We start from the raw sequence: 21922 nt of genomic DNA, 5'->3' as shown, positions 1-21922 counted from the left end.
AAATATCTTATGACAGCTTAAGTCTTTCAATTTGCATACCTGTAGTTATCCATACACAAGCTATATCTCTACTCGCACTCTAAGCAGCACCCTTGTTGGGAAGTCTTATGGCCAAACTTCTTGCGTCGCATCACAACTGCAGATATCAGGCCATACTTGCGGGTAGGCCTGATGGTGATGATCTTGCCAAACGCGTATCCAATTCCGAAATCGATATCCAATGAGAAAGCAGGTTGAGCTGGTTTATGAGTCGGTGGGGAGGCTGGCCTAATAGTCAGGCACACCAGCGTGGAGCTCAAAACACCAAACAACTACTCCGCGGGAGGTTTCGGTTGTTTTGGGTGAGGTGGGGGCTGCTGCCACTTAACAATCTACCAATATGAAGGTGAAGATACGGGAATTAATACTTTTTTGTCAGGCAGGTTTAGTCCTTTTGCAAACTGACCTCATAGTTAGGACACTCCCAATGAAGGTAAAGTTCAGTATATGTGATACAATCAACATCATTTGATGAGGCTAGGTTGTTTGTAAATAAGTGGAGAGCTGGTCTCATGGTCATGGATTTACCAATGTGGAGATAGACCACCGAGGTTAATGCTATTCGATGCATGAGGTTGGGGTTCGTTTCATCAGTTGGACTGATAATCAGGGACCCTAGCAATGTGGCACGTAAAACAATAGAGTCACAGAATTCGTTGGGACGGTCTAACGGGACGGCCCGCAACGGCACGACCCGCAACGCCACCGGGCCTGTGGACATCTGCTATAAAGACAGGATGCCTTCTACAGCTTTAGATACTATTCAAACACCAAAGACAATCACGAACAGGTGGAATATTTTGCAACGCTTGACAAACCATCTCAACATCATGGCTGTCATGAGTATCATCGACCGCATGCCGGATGTCCGGGTCGACATGCTGGCATATTTATCTTTGTTTGTCATCTTGACACTGGCTGTACGAAGCTACTTGACCCCGAAACCAAGTGCGCCTTTGCTTAACCCCAAGCGCTGGTACGAGTTTACAAGCTCCCGCGCCGTGACGGAAGTTCTTCATACCACACGCTCAATCCTCGAAGACTGGTTTGCCAAGAACCCAACGAAACCCATGCGCCTGACATGCGATTTGGGAGATATTACCTTTCTGCCCCCGTCAATGGCTGACGAGATCAAAAGAGATCCACGTCTCAGCTTCATCAAGGCAGCGAACGATTCGGTATGTGGATCTTGGTGAATAACAAGGTGATTACATTATATGGCTGACCAATCAACAGGCTTTCCATGTTGATATTCCTGGTTTCGAGCCATACCGCGAAGGTGGAAGACATGAGGCTGCTCTAATCAAAGACGTTGTTCACGGAAACTTGAAGAAAACATTGAGTAAGTCGACCCGGTTTAGAATCTGACACGTCTTTACTAATTGTCTCATTACGTAGACCATATTACGATTCCATTGGCTCAAGAAACCCAAATGGCTGTTGAAGAATACCTCGGTAGCAACCAGAGTAAGAATTGTTACACTTTTGGTACAAGTTGTTGGTACTAATCTGATTATCTATAGACTGGCACAAAGTTCCGTTAAGAGCCACAATGATCCCTTTAATCACCAGGATTTCAACCCGTGTCTTGCTGGGTGAGGATCTGTGTCGAAACGAAAAGTGGTTGGAAATTTCTTCGACCTATGCTGCCACTAGTTCTGAGGTCGCCGGTCGCCTACGCCGATGGCCCAGGGCTATGCGTTATATCGTTTCAATGCTCTCTTCCGAATGTTCAGCTTTGAGAACCCAGGTCAAAGATGCCAACGATTTAATCAACTCCGTTCTTGAGCGACGTCGATCAGATGAGAAAGGCACTTCATATAACGATTCTTTAGAGTGGTTTGAGAAAACTGCGAGAGAACCATACGACCCAGCTGGCACACAGCTATTCCTTTCTGCTGTTTCAATCCACACCACAGCTGATCTGCTATGTTCGGCTTTGGAAGATATCGCCGCTCATCCTGAAATCATTGAACCACTTCAAAAGGAGATCAGGGAAGTTATCAAACAGGAGGGATGGAATACCAAAGCTGTATACAAGATGTTCCTTCTCGACAGTGCGCTTAAAGAGACTCAGCGACTGAGACCTGTTCAAATTGGTAAGTTGAACAATTATGTCTTCTGCAAGATTACTGGCTTACCTGATTCAACTTAGCCTCGATGATGCGGGAAGCGTTGGAGGACATCACTCTCGAAGATGGCACTTTTATCCCCAAAGGTCATCAACTTGCCGTCTCGTGTCACAACATGCGCGATGAGAAGATCTACCCGAATGCGGAACAATGGGATGGTTACCGATTCTATCGTGAGAGAGAACAGTCCGCCAGGGAGGATTCTGTCCAACTATCCTCGACAAGTCTGGAACACATGGGCTTTGGGTACGGAAAGCACGCCTGTCCTGGTCGTTTCTTTGCTGCCAAGGAAGTCAAGATCGTCATGATGTTTCTTTTGCTCAACTATGAGTGGAGAATGCCCAAAGATTCGAAGCCAAACCCCGTCAGCTGCTGTACAACATGGGTTACGGATCCAACTTTCAAGATTGAGGCGCGCAGAAAGGCCAAAGACGACCCTGCTCTGGAAATACCTCTCTAGGCTTTCATTGGAGTCGTTGACACCTCATTACTACAACTACTGGATTGACTGGTTGGGATGGGGGGAATATACGCGACGTGCCGGTTGTTTCATTTGTTATTCTGAGTTTTGATGGGTCATGCTTTGTAAAGTTAAGATTGATCTCGCCGTTTATTGACGGTAACGTCTCACCCGCAACCTTGATTTAAATTGCATTATTATCCACTATTTCAACTCAAACCTATCTGTGATTGTTTTTCTGGCATGACAATATGTGACTCTTAACAAGTAGTCGCACCTTGTTTACTCTACCCTGTAGAGATAACATTGAAAGACGACTCAGCTTGTGGACCGCTACCCAGTCACGTATTGTAATTTCTCAAATGGGGCTAAATGAATTCAATATGAACTTTATCTGCTTGAAATCTGATTTTCCCCCATATATCTATCTCGCTTAAACATAAACTATCGATTGTGGCGGCCACTATCGAATCACTATCCTCAAATTGGCAATTCGGACTTCTACTAAATTTGCATAGACCAACTGTTAGTCAATAATTTCCCCTATTGCCAAGACTCTTTAAGAGGTCAGTTCCCACTGGTAAAAGCAACTCAAACCGTCTCACCAGGTTATCTGTCTATCGTTAACATTCCCTGACCTTTCCTTACCTTCGTGATGCGTGTCTTACTCTTCGCCGTTGGCCTTTTTGCGGCTAATGTTGTTGTCGAAGCTGGCGTGTGCAAACCTGCACGTAAGTAACTTCATTCATGGCAAGTCCTCAAGACTGACAGATATCGATCTAGACACGACTGCCTCTCATTCAGACGCCGTCTTAAGCATTGAATCATCGGCTACTTCCGCTTCTACCACCCTCACTGAAACGCTTGGTCTCTCCACAACTGAGACTGTCAGCCTCGAGTCTACTGAAACCTCGGCATCTGGTTCCACACTGGCTACAACCACGACTGAAATTCTTTCTACCTCTGTCACTGAGGCACCATCAGCCACAACCACTGCAGAAGCTTCAACTACCGTTTCCTCGTCGACAGGTCCTGTTGCGACACCTGGCTCTATCGTTGGTACTGGACCGGTTGCTGGCATTACTCTACAGGGAGATGATACACGATTCGTTGCTCTATCTTTCGGACCTCAAACCTTGATATTCAACCTTGTCAACGGCAAGCTCGCCACAGGCAGCAACAACAATTACCTTTGCTTGTCGTACAGGGATACGGATGTTCTTGGACCACTTGTTCTGTGCCCATTCGATAACTTCACAAATGCTCCTTTGAACTGCCAGCAGTCAACTGACGGAACGCTAGCTTGTACTGCGCCTAATGGCTCTTGCACTTCGACGGGCACATGCAGACGACCTAACAATGGAGCTCCATATTCCCAATTCTATGTTAATGATGCTCAGGAGGGCTTTTTCGGCCCTGCCTCTGGAGACTTCACTGGTTATACTGCAATTAACCCTGTTCTCGTTAACTAAGAAAGTGTATATTACAAGTATAGAGAAGCAACTCTTCTCTGCAGTCACCTATCGCGTCAAATCAATCACTCAAATTTCACACGCCCCAGTTTTGACTGGTATGATGGCTCGTTCAAATATTTTATGACCACTCCTATAGGCAGTCTAATTTTATATGGGGTCAACTTTACACCCTGACTGCAATAATATACCTAAAGCACTTGCCAATAGGCTGCTGACTATCATCTTGATTTTATTATTGCACATTCCTTTGTTGTTACCTCCTCGTCAACTTGTCAAGTAATCTCAAAATCTCTCAACGTCAAAACTAGCAAACTCTTTCATTGTCTCAACCCATCACAGATCTTGCAGGGCTCAACCTCGCTGTCCATACATAATGGAAGGGAAGCTAAATGAGAAGAGTCAGTACATCGCGTTACGAATCTGTAGTTGCCCAAGCATATCATCGAACTCTGGCCGTGATGGTTTCTGTCCAAGATGTGGTTGTAGTTCTTGGCTGGGTAGAATCCGAGACACCGCGTCTTACGTGTTCAATCAATCTGGTAATTTCAGTGAGAGCAGTACCGAGTTCTATTGAGTTCTACAGTGCATTAGACTCAGCGAACCAACCTACCTACTTACATATAATAGCACCATTCTACTTATAGACGGGACAACTGTTATAATTTTTTTTTTTTACTTTTTTTAGATTCATGAGCTTGATCGCTATCACACCGCTAGAATACACGAGATAGGCTCCCTTGTCTTGGATTTGAGCATGGTAGGCGCCCCAGTCTACGTACCTGCATATAACTATACCCAGATGAGGTGACTCTGACATTGACGTATCAATTTAAAGCGTCTCTCTCACCGCCTCAACCGAGTTTTGCTGACGTATTCTGTCAATCTTGCAAACCTCCACACCCATCGAGAGATGAATGAGGCAATCTCTTCACAGTGGGAGTGAGAGTATCAGAGTTTTCTATACAATTATGAGTCGAAAGGCCCCCATCCGTCCTGAACAAGGATCTTACGTACAATTCCAGCTTCAGGCAGGCCAGAACAAGCCACCATATAGGCGCGACAAAGATATCCTAGCAAAGTTGAAGGACTCAATACCGCAGGACGAAGCCCAATGGCAACAGGCCAGACAGCTGAACGGCTACGCCACTACGGAGGATGTCCTCCAAACGACCAAGGATATTTTAGAGAACAGAATCGCGAAGCAAGAATTGCGTAATTTCATCTGTATCGCAACCTGTTGTGTTAATTGGCATCTTGGTCAGAAAACGAAAGCCTATAACACATTCAAGTCCCAAATCAGCTCGGCAACTGAACTAACGATACAGAAGTACATGTCGTCAGTGCGGGGTATGGTTCAGCTGTTAGACCCGGTGTACCTTACTGGATTGCGACACCGCGCTTTCGAAGGTGTTTTGCTATATGGTTAGTGTGACATTTCCAATCCTGGACACCCATTTAACATTCGCATCAGCCCGTATCGGCCCATCCTTTCTTACTTACTATAACAAGGATGTAGCTGAGTTTAATACCTGCTTCTCTGCGCCGTTATGTCTGGGACCTGAAGTACAAGCATCTCTGCCACTCTCTCTTGCATTTATCATCAAGTATCGGCATACAGAGGAATATAGGTAATGACGCATGCTTAAAGCAATACCTCATAACTAACGTCAAAGAAGCTACACAGATATTTGTGACGCTCTAGGTACATATGTGCTAGATGAAACGGCATATGCTAAATTTGTCCTAACTCTTGAGAACGGAAAACCAGTTCCGTGTGTGCTTCCATACCCCGAAGAAGCGGAGGATATAAGGCCAAATCGACATGATTCGTCCAGCATAGACTTGGAGCAAGCCGACGTTGCTCCTGAACACTCCCCGACAGGAGAAACATTCCAGCTACCCACGACTTTTAAGATCGACTTCAAAGTCTTCGCCACTTCAGAAGCTCTCCAGCAGAAGGTAAAGCAGCTACAAGAACAAGGCCAAATTACAATCCTACCAGTTATCAGTAATGCACCGCTCAAAGAACTGCAATGGACTCCGCGTCACGAAATAGCCGCGAATCAATTGGTTGACGACCTAGTAAGTATATATCTCCTCAACGAAAGAGCAATTATACTAAAATGTTTCATAGATCGAAGATGGCACACTGCCGCGAAAATCTTTGCGCAGATACAAATCTTCATACCAACATGACCCCGGATCTGTTGCTGTCCCTACAGGCTGGATCAAAATCATCCTACCTTGCTGTATAGCTGGCGAGGTTGGCCCGGTGTCGATCCGAGGTCCCGATATCGAAACAAGTATCGAATGGACCAATTGTCACGGTTTTGTTCTTGGAGAACATATGCTTTTTTTCACATTAAAAACGTTGTTCTACATTTCAGTATCGATTCCTGTATCACAAGACGAAAGACATGAAAAATGACGGACTGTATACTATTGATCGTCGACGATGCGATTTTGGGATACCGAAACCGTACTCTGGTAAATGATCAAGGGTTTGACTGCTCTACTTAAATTTAATATCGGCGCTTAGCTTCCAAATGTAGTCGTCGGGAGTCAATTGAAAATTCGGACCCATTAACGGTTATCCGTCTGCTTTCCTTTCAATTGTGCCCTCAAGAAAATAATAAAAGGCTACCAGCAGCCATCAGTAATAATTGCATTGTGGTTTTTGCGCTATGCACCAACACCGGCAATTGCATCTGCGCATAATCCTGGCAAATACATCTTATACCACGGCCATAACACCTCAAGAGACCATTTCCGCAACACTCTCAGACCAGCCATAACTTGAAACACACCGACAACAGAACCCGTGTTTCCAAACTCAAGACCACAAAGCACAGTCTAGTCAAATTAGCCAACGCCATGATACCAGGGCTCTGATCAAACATACCGTTGTGCCTTCGTTCCTTGTCGTGATAACAAGCGACCAGGTATGACCCTGAACCACAATACCAGGTAGAAACTCTAACTTGGCCACCGCATCAGCGCCCGCGCGAGTGATGAGAAAATCCCACTGGGCCGCGTGCCAGATCCCCATCTGCTGCTCCCCCTTTGCCGCATTGCCACCGTAGCGCTTAGTTTCGATGCTAAAAGCGAGAGGGTACTGCTGAAGCATTCTGTCTGAAGTCCAGTTGAAGCAAGGAATGCCGGCGGGGGGTTGACTCAGTGTAGGATCATTGTCGGGTACAAAGTAGAAGACAAAGTCGACGCGGCTCGCAGGGTCGGGGAAACGATGGTATGTGGAATCGATGTTGGTTGTTGTGCTTAGACGGTTAGATTTGAAATAATGCTCGCTGAGGATTTAACCTACCAAGGCATAAAAGTGAGTAAATCATCATTTGCCTCACAAATGTCGAAGGTGAAAAGGTCCAGTAGAGGACAATGTACAAGACAGTTCCAGGCCGCCTCATCACTGAGCATCTGAGAGCATTGATCTGATCGATCGGCGATGCGCGAAGCACGACGAATGATTTCTATCTTTGACGCCATGGTAGGAGACTCAGAGTCAACCAAGCTCTGACTCGGTGTATCGTCAAAGAACATATGATCATGCACACGATCAAGCGACATTGTCGCTTGTAGATGCTGATCCAACGCCCCTTTCATACTCCGCGGAATGATTCCATAGCGCCCCGCGACATCAAATAAATCTCGATAAAGTTCAGACAGCGCCGAAGGAAGCTTTCCCCGTGGCGCCGTTGTGCTGATTGAATCTCTCACCAGTCGGTGCCCTTCTGAACCATACATTGGAAACAACTTGGTCGGGGACTGGGACCGCTTTGATCGTTTACTACCGCGTGACATGGACGCATCACTTTGCGAGGCCAGGCTCGATTCGCTCCTTGAAGACAGACTTGGGGGATTGGTGAGGGGATTCGCGACTGAGACTTGGGCACGAGGAGTTTGGTCATTGTCGAGGTCTGGCCGGGTACGCTTCGCGGGTGTGGCGGGCATGCTTTTGATTCTGGCTTTCCGCAAGGTCTGTGAGTGGGTATTAGATCCGGGTGGTGATGCTGGATATCGACGTTCGCGCGACTCGTTGAGATGAAGAGATCGTTTTCGTTTGAGTGCGCGGCAGGTAGCAGAAGGCGATGGTGGTGAAGATGGGGCTTGTTGGTCGAAAGGAAGTGAATCAAGCCATGTTGAGACTTGAGAGACTGATGTGTTCAAGTCCATTTGATACAGTCACGTTCATTGATAATGCTGGTCATGATGATTGACACTTTTGTTGAGGGAGAAAACAATGGACCCATTTTCGGCTTAGCTTGTGTTGGCGGGGCGACTTCGCACGTGATATCGCTTCAGGAATGAGACTGCGGGGAAATAGCGGAGGCTAGCGGACTTACGGGCGGGTGAGTGACTTAGCGACCTGTGCATTATCGGCACTATCTATCACCTTGGTTTTACGTTAGGTAAATTGTGCTGTATCTTGAAATTGTGATACTTCAGTTCTCAGACCCTATCATAGAAGGAATTATTAAGTTACGATAATGGCATTGCCAGTCTCGGAGTAAAATCTGAACTGAACTATTTATCCACCGTGTAATTGAATTTACAGCTCGCTAAATGTTCAAGAGTGAATTATATAACTCAGTGATGACTTGGCGACAACATCTAATAAGTAATAAACATTAGAGAACACGGTTTTGCAAAACCTTGTAAGGATACTTTATAATTGCTGATAAAATCTAGAATACACTACTTGCTTTCTGAATTAACCTCGCTTGGACCTTAAGCCAGTCTTCTCTCTTGAGGAATTCCATTCTTCTCCTCCTCCGTCAAAGTAACATCAAATATCTCAACCAACGCTTGGATTCTCTCCTCTTCCGTCTTACACTCTCTGATAACCTTTCCCTGATTTCCAATTGTCTCTCTAATTGTATCCTTAAACAAGGTGAGATTGCCAACAATCTCTTCCTTTTCCTCATCCTGGATCATCTTGGTGCAGGTAACATATCTGGTGAAGAAAGAGCGCGGGTTCGTAGAAGTAAACCACGACATGACCTCATAGTCTTGGGGCAGAAACTCGGTCTCAGTAAAGGCGTAAGTGGGTGTCCACACATCCTCCCCGTCCTCAGTGGGCTTGAGGCAGACATCGTAGCACCACAGCTCGGTTCCCTTGGTAGGGTTGCTTGCATGGGACTCGGCAATAGCTCGTCGCTGAAGACGGATCTTTCGGGGAGCTATACTCGTCGTCTCGAAACCATGGCGTAGGGGAAAAGGGAGATTGGGACCCATCGAGCCCATTCCCACATCGACAACATACCACTCATCCTCAAAGTGGACAAGGTTGAGCATATGGTTCCAGCCATCATAAGTGTATGCCTGGTTTTTCCTAACATGTGGGTAAGGACTCATGGCACGCGCAACACGGCCACCACAACCCCGAACCTCATAACCAAATGATCGAAGAACCGTACCTAGAAAGGTGTTGTTCTCCATACAGCGGCCACCACGGCGACGGGTGACTATCTTTTCGAAGAGCTCATCAGGGTCAAGCGTGATCGTCTTGTGTGCTGAGTAGTGGAGCTCGAGGTTCTCAAAGGGTACATTGCATGTGTGGTAACGGGTAATCGCATTGAGGAGGGGTAGACCATGCTCCTTGGTGTGGGCAAGGGTCGAGTCCTTCAGCACTGGTGAGTCGAGGTATCTCTGAGGAAGCTTGATGACTTTCAGGTAGTCTTGGAGCTGTGTTTGGGAGTATCGTGGAGGGTTATCCACCTGAAGCTGGGTGAGTACTGTTGGATCGGGGAGACACGACATAATGGACTGGATGAAGTGCTATGCGAATTTGGGCTGAGTGGTGCTGAGCGTCTGCGTATTTAGGAGTACAAGCATATGATTCTATGTGTTCGTATCAACGGCGAATTGACCAGCCTATGAGTAAGATTATTATACTTGCAAAAGTCTCAAAATCTGGCCCGGACATCCCAGAGCGGTTCCACCGGAGAAATCCCCAAATTCGCTATCACAGGATCTAATAATTTACGCACAGTGACGAAACGTGGGGTACAGTCGGACGGGGAGATAAGCCGGAGCAGATCCGTAGAACAGACAGGGTACCCCTCATATCAATTGCCGGGCACATTTAGATACTGCTTGATTCTATTGCTGTGGATTATCTGGAAGTGTAGCGGGATAATCGGGTAAACATCCCGCTCATTTTATTATGGGTAATTTCCAATTCTTCATATTTGGTATAGGGTATCAACTCTTGGAGTAGAGTTATACATGTAAATCCTACAAAACACAACACTGAGTCAACTCTAAGTTCATATTCTGATACTGTTGTAAGTAAGACTAAATTCCTTCAGCCGTTAATTTGTTCAATCCGAGGAAACAATATGGGGCAAGTCCGCGGATAAGCACCAGAGCTTCCCCGCACTAAAGTAACATTCTTGGATTTGTTGTGAGCAGGTAAAGAATCGTCCGATAATAATTTGTTGATTAAAAAAAAACTATGTCTGCTCTATTTTATCAACTAAGTCAGTGTCATCAACTTGAATCCAACACGCCTAACAGTTCACAACAATGACGGACAACATTAAAAAAATTGTCCCGGTCCCAGCAGAACAAATCGACGTCGAGGTTGGTCAATCTGAAGGACTCCAGTCAACTGCTTACAATGCTGCTCTGAAGCTTGCCGCCGCCCACGAAGGTGATGAAGTAGACCTGGCTGCTGAGAAGGAATTAATCAAGAAGTTGACTGGTACTTGATGCCATTGGTATGGTACCCTGTCCTGGGGACGTAATTGAAGTACAACTCATTGACTGATTCCATGCAGATGTGTCTAACTTATGCTTTACAATACTATGATAAAGTCATGATCAGTCACGGTGCCATCTTTGGACTGAGAGAAGATCTGGATCTCACCCAAGGGCTACGATACTCGAACTGTACCATGATCTTTTTCTGTGGTTTCATTATTGGCTGCTATCCCGTAAGATTTAAATCACTGCTTCATGTCGTATTGCACTGACAAATTGTTCCAAGCTCTCTATTCTCGGCCAAAAACTCCCTGCTGCTAAGGTTTGTGCCGGTATCTGCTTCTTCTGGGGTGCAGTGGTGTTGTCTACGCCTGCCTGCACTTCGTACGGAGGATTCATGACGAACCGATTCTTCCTTGGTCTCATTGAGTCAGGCGTTTCCCCTGTCTTTATGCTGGTCACATCGAAGTGGTGAACCAACAGTGAGCAATTCCTTAGAATGGGCTTCTGGTATTCCAGTAGCGGTGCCGTCAACCTTGTCTCACCACTCATCAACTATGGCCTTGGCAGCATCAATGGTATCATCACGGGATGGCATATCCTCTACATCTTTGCAGGCTCTATCACCATTCTGTGGTCGTTGGTCATTTATGCACTCTTCCCAGATTCGCCAGTATATCTGTGGCAGAGGTCACATACGTATAAAGGGTTAAGCGAGTTCATCGACATTCAATTGCAAACAGTACATATCTAACGCTAGCGACACGGGGAACTCATGTTCTCTCTTTCTCAATCCTTGAGCTCTGATTCGACCATTCCTCCAGGGCGTAACGGTAGTAGTTGTCAACAAAACTCATCCACTCTTGCGCTCCAGCTCAACCGACATAACCTTGACCTTGTCTCCCAAAGGCTCAGTTTCAGCGTCTTCTCCATCAAAGATGTGTGTCATCTGCTCCAGGGTACGACCCTTGGTCTCAAGGTAGAAGAAGTAGGCAATGACCAGAAAGGCGATGAGGAAGACTATGTAAGTGAAGTAGTACTTCCAACCAATGCTTCCAAGCGCGATTGGGTTTATAAACATGTTGAAGATACCTGTGATAATGCCCGAGATTTACATGACACTTAAACCTGGGGATTGAAGCTGGTACTGCCAGATCTCGATGGGTTATGCGATAACCAGGAGTGTGCTGGATCACATCGTGTTAGTCCTGTAAAAATAGTACTGTGTTCTTTATTTATTGTTTCAGTCCTGCGCTATTCCCTGCATCATGATCTGAAAAGGTTATTACCACTGTATCACTCTCGCCTGACCAGCAATGTTGTTGAGTTTCTCCCACCACGTCCGTAGAACAACACGTGCCTTTCTTCCCTCCGTAAAAGCAAACGTAATATTGAATATACGAAACATTGGATCGCTATCCTCTCCCCTAGTCCCTACAGTCTCAGTTTTCAAGCCTTGCTCCACCTTGTATTCGAACGCCGCCTCTTTCTCTCTGTCCATAATTGCCTCGGCAAGACTCGCAGAGATAAGACTATCCCAGCCTCCCTCCAGCCGAGGACGCCGAAGCAGGCTTACAGCGCGTTGGCGAGTTGACTGTCCGATGCCGCTGTGAGCCACCAGAAAGAGCTGCTGAGTGTAGGATACTTTGCGAGTCTTGCTAGGGTCAAGATTCATAATTTGCTCAGCGAGGTTAACGACGGTAGTGTACAGGCTAGGCAGGGCAAGCTGACGATTATCTAAGTCGGGCTCATCAGGGTCTTGAATAAAGAGAAGACGATTGGAAGTATGGTAGAGGTGCAATGGGAGAATAGTATGCGCTTCCAGTTGAGTCGTACGTCCTGAGCTTCTGGCGATTTCATGCTGGAACATACTGATTGCTTTCTTAATCTCGTTGAAGCATCGTGTATGCGCCTCCTGCCGGGTGGCCAGCATTGACAGCCCTTCTAGTCCCGACTTGCCAGTCTGAACATCCAGAAGCTGCTTGGCATGCTCTTGGGAGAACAGGACTAAGCCACTCATCAATGACTCTGCAGCACGATAGGCTTGATCAACGTCTTCTGGAGATAGACGGAGCGAGGACTGAGGTGCTGTGTAGGATCGCCATGCGTTGAGCACCTTGTTCTGGGAGAGAAGAGCCGGATTACCGGTCATGCCGCCATTTTCGAGTGCATTTGTGAGTAGCTCAAGATTGGTCAGAATAGACTGTATCGGTGCAACTGATACCGGAATTAATAGAACCGTAGTCTCCTGGAGTTTGCCCTTCTTTAAAGTTTTGGACTGGAGCTCGCGAAGGAGGCTGCATACAGCCTGGAGATGTATCCGCGTCTGATCGTGAAGCCCTTTGATAGTACATACATATGTGGAGATGGTACCGACAATAAGCGCCCTCCACCGGTCTGCATGTCTAGGTGATCGCGATTCGGTGAGACAGCGGATAGACGAGTTGAACTGCTTGAGTGCAAAGATGCTCCGCGACCCCAGACCGTTTTCTGAATAGTCCTCATGAGCAGCACCGAGGCTGACAACGGCATGCCAAATGGCCGCATCGAATAGACAGACCCTCGGGACCTCAACAAGCCAGAAGTCGGCGTAGAAAGCACCAGAGAGGGACGGAGCTGTGACTTGGATGAAGTAGTTGTAGCTGCGTACTTCCTCGGGGTTTTGACGGGGTAGGATAAGCTTGAGATCAGCGGCTGGGCTGGGGGATTTAGGGTGTAAGGGTATGGAGGAGGAGAGTGATACGGATGAAGAGGAAGAGGCTGCTGACGTAGAAGGTGGTGGGGAAGTGTAGCCATCGCACGTCCAGCCAGCCGCGGTGCAGCGATTACAAGTAGGTTTGTCTTCATCACAGCGAACCCGGCGTATCCTAGTATTCGTAGTCAGTGCATGAATTTTCTGCAGTACTGCATCATGTATGTAAAGGGCAGGGTGACTGACTTGCATGTGCTACAGCCCGTCTTGGCCTTGGTATGATATGCTCGCCGCCGGGGTCGACTTGTATCAGTAGTAGTAGCCATTTCAGGCCTGACGTTACCCATGGGGTCTCAGGGTGTCAAAATATGTCAGTTGATGCTGTCAACTAAATTATACGTATACATCAGTCGACTTTGTTTTACAATAACTTTGTATGCAGAAAGGAGTTTTCACCTCACTACTGGAGACGGCAGTCCGTAAGTATCTTTTCCTTTCTCTGTGGTCTCTGCCTTGCGAAACTAAGCCAACCTCAACAGCTACGGCGGCATGTTTTCCACGATTGCCGATCTTACACGCCTTGGTCAATCTATCCTCAAGTCTTCAGTCCTTGACCCTGCCACCACTCGCTCCTGGCTCAAGCCTATTACCCATACTGCGGATGTCTACATGTCCGTTGGCATGCCTTGGGAGATCCGCCGCATGACACTTCCCCTCGGCCGTGGTAGACGGGTCGTGGATCTGTACACCAAGAACGGCGCCTTGGGGCTTTACACTGCCATGATTGTCCTTTCTCCAGACCACGAAATCGGTTACGTAGCGCTCATTGCCGGGCCTGAGCGTAATGGTTTGCTCGCCTATCTTCCCGAACTCCTCGCCGAGACACTGCTGCCAGCAGCTGAGGACGCCGCCCGTGAGACAGCCGCTTCGAGATTTACAGGGACTTTCAAGGGTCCTGAGAGTCATATGACGGTCACAATGGACGATACACTTGTGGTAAGCAATTGGACCCGAGGTGATGTCGATGTAATTGCAGTGCAAACCGCGATGCTGTATCCAGGCCTCGAGGTATCAGTTGTGCTTCGGCTGTACCCGGTGGGACTGGAAAGGAGCGGAAGAATGTCCTTCAGGGCCATCTTTGAGGTTGACGCGGTGGGTGAGTCGGTAAATGCGACAGAGGCAAGTGCGGGCCCTTTTACTGGTAGCTGTCTGTCATGGGGAGGCGTAGATACGCTGACCTATGGAAACATTGGGTTTGATGCTTTCGAGTTTGAAGTTGATCAGAGTGGCAAGGCAACAGCATTAAGTGCAGAAGTTATGAGGGAAACTCTCAAGAAGATTGATTGAGTGTATTAATAAACTCAATTCTTAATAACACTGTCACTGTAAAGCTGTCTGCTTATCTATGCTTGCTAGGTTTATTTTATTTATTAACTTGCTTAATTGAGATTTATATTATTTCTCAACTGTTAATATAGTAACAGTAAACTCTGCAATAAAGTTAGTAAAAAATAATTCTGCCAAGCTATATATACAGTAGCTGTTTCTTCTACACATAAGTATATATTAACCAAGTACAGTCATTCAACCTCTAGTGTATAGGGCATTATATCATAGGAGGATAGCATCCAACTTCTGCATCTTCACAGAATACAATAGTGCCCCGTTAGAGTAAAGGCTAAAGTCCGTTGCGGTTGTTTATTTTGTGGAAATTAGTGGTTCTGTTGACACCAAGATTTTGTGTTGTTTGGTCTCTGGTATGCGGTGTGCAAGGGAGCAATTCAAAGGAGTCTTTTTGACCAGCTAGTTTAGTGCGATGCTTAATGTCTTAACCTAGACACACTGACACATCGTATGAGGAACCATATTCTAGACCAACAGCTCATCAACTTGATTGAGACATTTTCCACTTGGTGCTCGCCACCAAATTAAACTGTCTTACACTATTGACACCAACCAACACATGTGTCAGGCGTCATTGGCTGACCGTTTTAGGGCTGAAGCTGAAAATCTGAGAGCAAAGGTGTTAAGAGTCGTAGAAATTCATAGTATTGGACAAGTCCCTGATCTCCGTCTTCCCAAGGCTTTTACTCATTCTTCACGATGCCTCCCGTTCGTTTGTTCCCTTTCTTACTTGCAAGTCTCTTCGGTGCGTCCATTGCTCTTCAAGATGACCAAATACAACCTGAATCCTGGTGTATAACATATCTATCAACTTATTTGGTCCCCGTATCACGGGGTAACACTCGCCCAACGACTGGTTCTGCTGAGGGAACCATTTTCCCAGAAAATTCTGAAACGCCTTTGACATCATCTACAGATCTGGCTATCCCCTCAACTGTCTCTGTTCCTGACAATGTAATCATTATCACTTCGGTCCCAAGCCAAACTACTAAATTTCCTATCCCTGAAGCCAGTGGCCGATCAGTGATATTGCGCGTCGTTCCAGAATCGCAGGACACCAAACGAGACCTACAGGCCAGGGCAGTTGGCGGTTTTGTTGGCAGTCAGTCAGAAACCTGTGCTGCTGCCACTGTCTTCAACCTCGTGCAAGGTCGTCTGTTGGATGGGACATTGCCCATATACTACAACGGCGAGAGTTCCAAGGAGCTACGCGGCAACCCGGGAGCATTGCCTCGAGGGGCTGTTACTGAGACCTTTGCTGATAAGGATGGATTCCTGCGATTTTTCAACTCAGCCCTCCCAAATGCTGAGGCAGGCTTCTGCCAAGACACCAAGAGCGGTCAAGTCTATGTTACTTTCACTGGATCGCCTTCAGGTTGCCAAACTATAAGGCTTTCTATTATCGAAGGTATGGAAATCATTTCGCGCTACTGATCCTGGGCTAACTCGTTTTCTTCTAGTTGACGAATGCCCAGATAGCGATGCATCCTCAAGTACTTCTTCTCAAACTGCCAGTACACCTCTGCTATCAGCGTATACATCTGTATTACTCGGAACTACGTCTTACTCCGACGCAGTGGCTTCTACGACCACAAAAGATATTCAGATGGGTTCTTCCGCAACAGATATTCCAATTTTCACTTCTGAGGTCGTACCTGTCTTTACGAGCTCTATGCGATTTTATAACAGCTCTTCGTCTATCATAATCGCAACACAACCTGATCTTAGTCAAACATCTTCTACGTTGGACACTTCGACCACTGTCACAGATTTCCCAGTTCCATCTCCGCTGAGCTCCAGCACCCCAGACCCGGAGAGCCTATCCACGGATGCACTATCCACGGATGCACTATCCACGGATGCACTATCCACGGATGCACTATCCACGGATGCACTATCCACGGATGCACTATCCACGGATGCACTTTCCACGGATGCACTTTCCTCGGATGCACTGTCCTCAGATGTCTCAGTAGCGTCGGAAGAACTATCTTCTGCCTTTGAACCATCTACAACTGCCATGCCAACTACTACGGATTCTCCGATTACAATTGTCATTAGCTCTGGTACCGACTCCACGGCAAGCGCTGGTGTTGACTCTTCTACTACGTCTGGATTATCCTACAGTCTAAAGACTGATACCAGCACACTATCCGATCTGCCATTGGATACCAGTTCATCTTTCGACGCGAGCTCAACTGTCCTTTCAACTGCTGAAACTAATCTGTTCACCACGACAGCTGCCGATACCACAACCTCAACCACTACAAGCTCTGAGCCGACGCGAACACGCGCATGTCCAGAGGGCTTGTCTGATCCGCTGACACTATTCAATGGCGAGAGGCCATCTGACAATGGTGTCGAATCGGTCGTGGTCCCTTTCCAGGTACCGCTCTACGGTGCAACCAGTGATGAGATCTATGTTAGCCCCAATGGACTTGTTACACTCAGAGGCTCCCTCGGGGCCGATTCAGTCCCCTATCTGGCCTTCCTGCCAGATGAAAATATTGAGTCACTGGCTATTTTCCCTTACTGGATCGACATGATAGTTTCTGAAGGTTCAGGGGCTGAGGTTACATACCAGGTTGAGCAGACTCCTAATGAACCAGGGGTGTTGACCATAGATTGGTGTGTTTTCGCTACATCAGATGAAACTGCGCCATACCACTTTCAAATGGTAATCTCAGAGGATCAGCAGACCCCAATCACCTTCTTCTACTATACTATCCAGCCTGGAGGAACTCTTGCTACTATCGGTGCCCAAAATCGTGACATGGATCAGTGGGTGCAGTATTATGGTGCTATCCCAGATAGAACGTTCATGGAAGTTAATACGGCCGGTGACGGAGATATAAGGACTGGTCAGTTTTAAGACAGTATAAAATTTCAATTCTTACTCTACTCTTTTCTTATTCTTCTTGTTTTATTTCCTCTCCTTAGATCTCTGGATTAGTTAGGCTTTTAGATTATTGCGAGGCAGTAGATTGTTTAAGAATATGTAAATAACGCTCCATGGGTACTCCTGCGTTTACGTAAGTAGAAGAAACAAAGAGCCTCTTTGACGATATATATTGCTAATAAGGAAGTAGCTATTGAAGAATACTGGTGCTCTTTTCTCTGTTACTAATATAACATTAACCTTTTTTCCTTTAAAGAGACCTCTTTTTAATCCTGACATTCTTTCAACCTCATCATTTCTTATTTCCGTTTGATAATATATTTTGAAGTTCCACGGACGTTGTTACCGCTTTATTCTCAACTCGAACCCTTTCCAAAGCCCGCCTTTCTCGTCTCTTTCTCTTTATCCGGGATGCTACAGAACATCCAATGCACGAGAGAATGCCTACACCGCCAAGAACGGGAAGCACAATAAATATAACCACTAACAAAACTCTTCATTCTCCAGCCTCATAACTCCCAATACGTCATTCAGACACCATTCCACTGCCAGCAAATAGTTTTCCCCTACCTCCTCTAGCACCTTGTCCCTCAACTGAAGACCGGCTTTCCACTTCTCCATTTTGAATGTAAGATCTGTGTTCGAGGCCATTGTCATGTCTAGTGCTGGTTCAAGTCTTCCGGTTATTACTTGTACTAATATTGCCCCGGGGGACAAAAGTATTGGGTTGCTAGCTTTGGAAGGCTTTCTGAGCGGTAAGACTTCCGCAGGAACTGTCTCCACATGGACCTTTACGAATGTCCCGGTTGAATAAAGCGAAGAAGATGGATCTGGACTCCTCTGGTCTTTCTGAAAGAATACAATGTCGTCCAGACTCAAGAATTGCGCTAGCCATGGGGTCTTGTATAGATAGAGAATATTCATCGAGATGGCCATCGCTACAATCAGGTTTTCCAAGAGATCGTAATCCTGGCTCTCTTTATACGTCACTAACAAGTGCCGTAAAGTGACAGGTGGGCTGGGTGTTGAGTAGTACCTCTGCGGGTAAAGGCCAAACGTGCGATGAGGGTCCGCGATATATCCGCAACATGGGGCTTCTGGTTTCCTTTTCACTCTATGCCACGCTATCATAGCCTGACATAGATCCGTACTCAGTACAGGCGGTGACAATGTTGGTTTTGACAGTCTTGTTTCATCGTTGGTGGAAGCTTTCGTGGCCAGAACCTCGTTTGAGCCTGTCGACTCTAACTTTGGAGAGGAACCAAATAACCGGCCAAGTCCAACTCTGTAGCGCTGAATATAGCATCGATAGTATATTACTATGATTCTGTGATTGCGGTATGGCTTATCGATAATTCCGAAGAATGACTGATCAAGTGAAGCTGCCCGTTTAAAGTGTCATTTCATAGTCAAGCTGCCCGTTTGAAGTGTCATTTCATAATCAACAGTAAGTGTATTTGGCCGTTTATTTTATATTGTTGCAGAAAGCTGATAATGCAGCCGGGAGCCAACATCATAACTGATGAGGAAAAGAAGCTGCAGCATACTGGCACTTGGATATCAACGAGCGTGTACAGATAAAAAGTATTTAATTCCATGAAAGCAATAATAAAGAATTAAAAGAGAGTCAAAAGAAAAGCAGCTAGGAAAACAAAAATACTAGCAAACTGCTTGCTAGCACTGCTAATAATAACAGGTACATCAGTAGGGTTACCGCTAAGTGCAGGCTTACTGTAAGAGTCACTGCCCTCAGCTGATCCAGTAGGGTTGCTTCCAGGTGCAGGCTCAGCGTAGCTATTACCTCCACTAGACTCATGGGAACTATTGGGCTTGGAGTTAGATTCGTTACCATAGGGTTCTGTGCAGTCATCACCAGTGCATCCGGGGATATCGCCATTTGAACCCTTGTCGTTCATGCCCTGGCTCTGATTATCATATCTGGAGCCACCATTGGAGCCACCAGTGGAACCACCAGTGGAACTGCCGTTGGAATCGCCGTTGGAACCACTGTCGGAACCTCCATTGTGCATACCAGGGTGGGAGCTGCCACTGTGATCACTGCTACCACCACCGTTCTGACCTATGTTCTTGGTGGGGTAGATAGGTGGACACTTGAGTCCCTCACAGGCAGGAATCTCCTCAGGCTTGCAGTTCTCAGGCGTACCCCAAGAATTCTCCCATGGCTTGTAAAGGATCTCTCCACCGGAGCATTCCTCGCAGTCTACTGGGACATAGAAGTCCTTGTGGTTCCACCAATCGTGACACTCCTGAGACTTGTACACAGTCTTTCCAGAGCAGCTGCCTCCGAAGCAGTAGTAGGGAACATACTGGAAGCCGCCCTGGCAGTCACAAACCTCAGGGATATAGACCCACTGACCGTTACAGGCGCCGCAGTTGGCCTCAACAAATACGTACACCACCCGCTCAGTAGCGGTGGTGACTGGTCCAACGACTGTAGTGGCAAAGGTAGTAACAAAGGTTGACTGATCAGTGACGGTTCGAGTGACTTCGTTGGTGACAATATCAGTTTGGCCACCAGCAGAAACATAAACCGTGAGAAGGCGATTGGAAGGAATTGTCTGGCGACGGTGCATCCTGAGACGTGAAGAGTCACCGCCGCAGAATTGAGAGACATCGCCGGGACACTCGATATCACATGAATCGAGCCCAACGCGGGCAGTTTCCTCGCCATCAATCTCGTCACCACAGTAGCAGTCACTAGAATTATCAGCAATTGCAGACAATATCGAAGGAGGACTATATGACTTACGTATCATAGACGCCAAAGTAGGCTCGACCTTGGCAGAGAGTAGAGCACTGGTCCAGGTCCATAGAGGTATCCGATTCAGCAAGTTCGAAAGTCGGGAAGCCATCATTAGAACTGACACAGCCAAAGAGGGTGAAAGCATCAATGAAGTCAGGGAAACCAGCGGGAGAGGTAGCGGTTGGAGCCGAAGATTGATCCTCAGTGCCAGTTGCGGTTTCAGTGGGAAAGATGGTCTCGCCGTTAGAGTTTGTGGTAAAGCCGGCAGAGTTGGTGCTAGGAGGAAAGACAGTCTCTCCGTTCGAGTTTGTAGTGAAACCGGCAGAGTTGGTTCCAGTAGGGAAGATAGTCTCGCCGTTGGAGTTGGTGGTGAAGCCAGCAGAGTAGGTTCCGCTAGGGACAATAGTCTCGCCATTGGAGTTGGTAGTGAAGCCAGCGGAGTTAGTTCCCGTAGGGAATACAGTCTCTCCATCAGAATTGGTAGTAAATCCCTCAGTGTTGGTGATTGTGCCACCTGGAGTTTCAGTACCCGTTGGGAGGGGCGCAATGGGTGTGGTCTCTGCATCGTCGCTAGCTTGTTCAAAAGACAGATGAGAAACAACAACCTCAACAGCATCGGAGCCACAAGTCAGGACGTATTGGAGATCAGGTCGACCTTCGGCGTTGAGCCTGACAGGGTTGCTTCTCTGTCCGACCTCTGATCCGCCCGTGTCGCTCATTACTTCATTGTAGATGGTTTGGCCATCCAACTGAACTTCGAGGCTGCACCCTTCGAACACTTGACGCTTAAGACCTGCGCGAGGAGGCCTGACGAGGATACTGAAGACGACAAAGACACGAAGGTTTGCGAAAGAAGCTAGGAAGGGCACAAGTCTGAATGTAGCGACTCCATTTCGGATGAAGAGAGAGCTAAAGTCTGTCAGTGCCTCTCAGTATGGGTTAGCTGAGATATACTCACACTGCCGCCGAACCATCAAGTGCAGTGGTGTAACTAGCACCTACACCAAGCTGGGCTGTTCCAAGAGAGACAGGCGCAGTAGACGGAGCAGGGCTACCAGTCGTACTAGCACTTGTGTCAAGTGAAGTAGGAACAAAGGAAGAAGTCGTAGTGGTAGGAATACTGGTGTTTGTAAATCTCTTGAAATTCTGGTTAAACTGCCCAAATGCACTCGAGGCACATGCCGCGAGGAGGAATGAGGACAAACGCATGCTGAACGAGTGGCTGCCAATTAATGGCCTGCAGTTGGGAATGAATGACAGTGATGATGTCGAATGGAAAATAGTAGCGAGCAGAGTATTTATGTGCATCGGACAGTGAAATGAGTTGAGCGGGTGGT

The 21922-nt window shown here is 47.0% G+C and overlaps 10 protein-coding genes across 10 annotated transcripts; 6 read left to right on the top strand and 4 right to left on the bottom strand.

Annotated features, from left to right (window-relative positions):
- Positions 1 to 869: 869 nt before the first annotated feature.
- On the top strand, positions 870 to 2631 carry TRI1 (cytochrome P450 monooxygenase; the record flags this gene model as incomplete). Its single annotated transcript, XM_044844639.1, has 5 exons — positions 870 to 1217; positions 1276 to 1381; positions 1438 to 1506; positions 1563 to 2138; positions 2195 to 2631. 5 exons carry the CDS (start codon positions 870 to 872, stop codon positions 2629 to 2631), a joined length of 1536 nt encoding a protein of 511 aa, XP_044710555.1.
- A 655-nt stretch (positions 2632 to 3286) lies between these two features.
- On the top strand, positions 3287 to 4103 carry FPOAC1_000018 (uncharacterized protein; the record flags this gene model as incomplete). The annotated part of the gene is made up of 2 exons (XM_044844638.1): positions 3287 to 3362; positions 3415 to 4103. The coding sequence occupies 2 exons, from the start codon at positions 3287 to 3289 to the stop codon at positions 4101 to 4103; spliced, it is 765 nt and encodes a 254-aa protein (XP_044710554.1).
- Positions 4104 to 5074: 971 nt separating this feature from the next.
- FPOAC1_000017 (uncharacterized protein) lies at positions 5075 to 6534 on the top strand (the record flags this gene model as incomplete). Its single annotated transcript, XM_044844637.1, has 4 exons — positions 5075 to 5528; positions 5578 to 5734; positions 5783 to 6188; positions 6241 to 6534. 4 exons carry the CDS (start codon positions 5075 to 5077, stop codon positions 6532 to 6534), a joined length of 1311 nt encoding a protein of 436 aa, XP_044710553.1.
- Positions 6535 to 6788: 254 nt separating this feature from the next.
- FPOAC1_000016 (uncharacterized protein) lies at positions 6789 to 8294 on the bottom strand (the record flags this gene model as incomplete). Its single annotated transcript, XM_044844636.1, has 3 exons — positions 6789 to 6959; positions 7009 to 7381; positions 7429 to 8294. The coding sequence occupies 3 exons, from the start codon at positions 8292 to 8294 to the stop codon at positions 6789 to 6791; spliced, it is 1410 nt and encodes a 469-aa protein (XP_044710552.1).
- A 555-nt stretch (positions 8295 to 8849) lies between these two features.
- Positions 8850 to 9881, bottom strand: FPOAC1_000015 (uncharacterized protein; the record flags this gene model as incomplete). Its single annotated transcript, XM_044844635.1, has 1 exon — positions 8850 to 9881. One exon carries the CDS (start codon positions 9879 to 9881, stop codon positions 8850 to 8852), a length of 1032 nt encoding a protein of 343 aa, XP_044710551.1.
- Positions 9882 to 10649: 768 nt separating this feature from the next.
- FPOAC1_000014 (uncharacterized protein) lies at positions 10650 to 11580 on the top strand (the record flags this gene model as incomplete). The annotated part of the gene is made up of 4 exons (XM_044844634.1): positions 10650 to 10827; positions 10941 to 11059; positions 11113 to 11297; positions 11349 to 11580. 4 exons carry the CDS (start codon positions 10650 to 10652, stop codon positions 11578 to 11580), a joined length of 714 nt encoding a protein of 237 aa, XP_044710550.1.
- Positions 11581 to 11679: 99 nt separating this feature from the next.
- FPOAC1_000013 (uncharacterized protein) lies at positions 11680 to 13622 on the bottom strand (the record flags this gene model as incomplete). Its single annotated transcript, XM_044844633.1, has 3 exons — positions 11680 to 11878; positions 12116 to 13525; positions 13570 to 13622. The coding sequence occupies 3 exons, from the start codon at positions 13620 to 13622 to the stop codon at positions 11680 to 11682; spliced, it is 1662 nt and encodes a 553-aa protein (XP_044710549.1).
- Positions 13623 to 14067: 445 nt separating this feature from the next.
- Positions 14068 to 14865, top strand: FPOAC1_000012 (uncharacterized protein; the record flags this gene model as incomplete). Its single annotated transcript, XM_044844632.1, has 1 exon — positions 14068 to 14865. One exon carries the CDS (start codon positions 14068 to 14070, stop codon positions 14863 to 14865), a length of 798 nt encoding a protein of 265 aa, XP_044710548.1.
- Positions 14866 to 15621: 756 nt separating this feature from the next.
- On the top strand, positions 15622 to 17794 carry FPOAC1_000011 (uncharacterized protein; the record flags this gene model as incomplete). The annotated part of the gene is made up of 2 exons (XM_044844631.1): positions 15622 to 16330; positions 16383 to 17794. 2 exons carry the CDS (start codon positions 15622 to 15624, stop codon positions 17792 to 17794), a joined length of 2121 nt encoding a protein of 706 aa, XP_044710547.1.
- Positions 17795 to 19437: 1643 nt separating this feature from the next.
- FPOAC1_000010 (uncharacterized protein) lies at positions 19438 to 21794 on the bottom strand (the record flags this gene model as incomplete). Its single annotated transcript, XM_044844630.1, has 3 exons — positions 19438 to 20539; positions 20592 to 21494; positions 21544 to 21794. 3 exons carry the CDS (start codon positions 21792 to 21794, stop codon positions 19438 to 19440), a joined length of 2256 nt encoding a protein of 751 aa, XP_044710546.1.
- Positions 21795 to 21922: the final 128 nt, after the last annotated feature.

This window comes from Fusarium poae, chromosome 1, assembly GCF_019609905.1.
Source record: "Fusarium poae strain DAOMC 252244 chromosome 1, whole genome shotgun sequence".
Taxonomy (NCBI): Eukaryota; Fungi; Ascomycota; class Sordariomycetes; order Hypocreales; family Nectriaceae; genus Fusarium; species Fusarium poae.
Note: the sequence above shows the minus strand (reverse complement) of the source record. Positions and strands in the feature narration are given on the sequence as shown.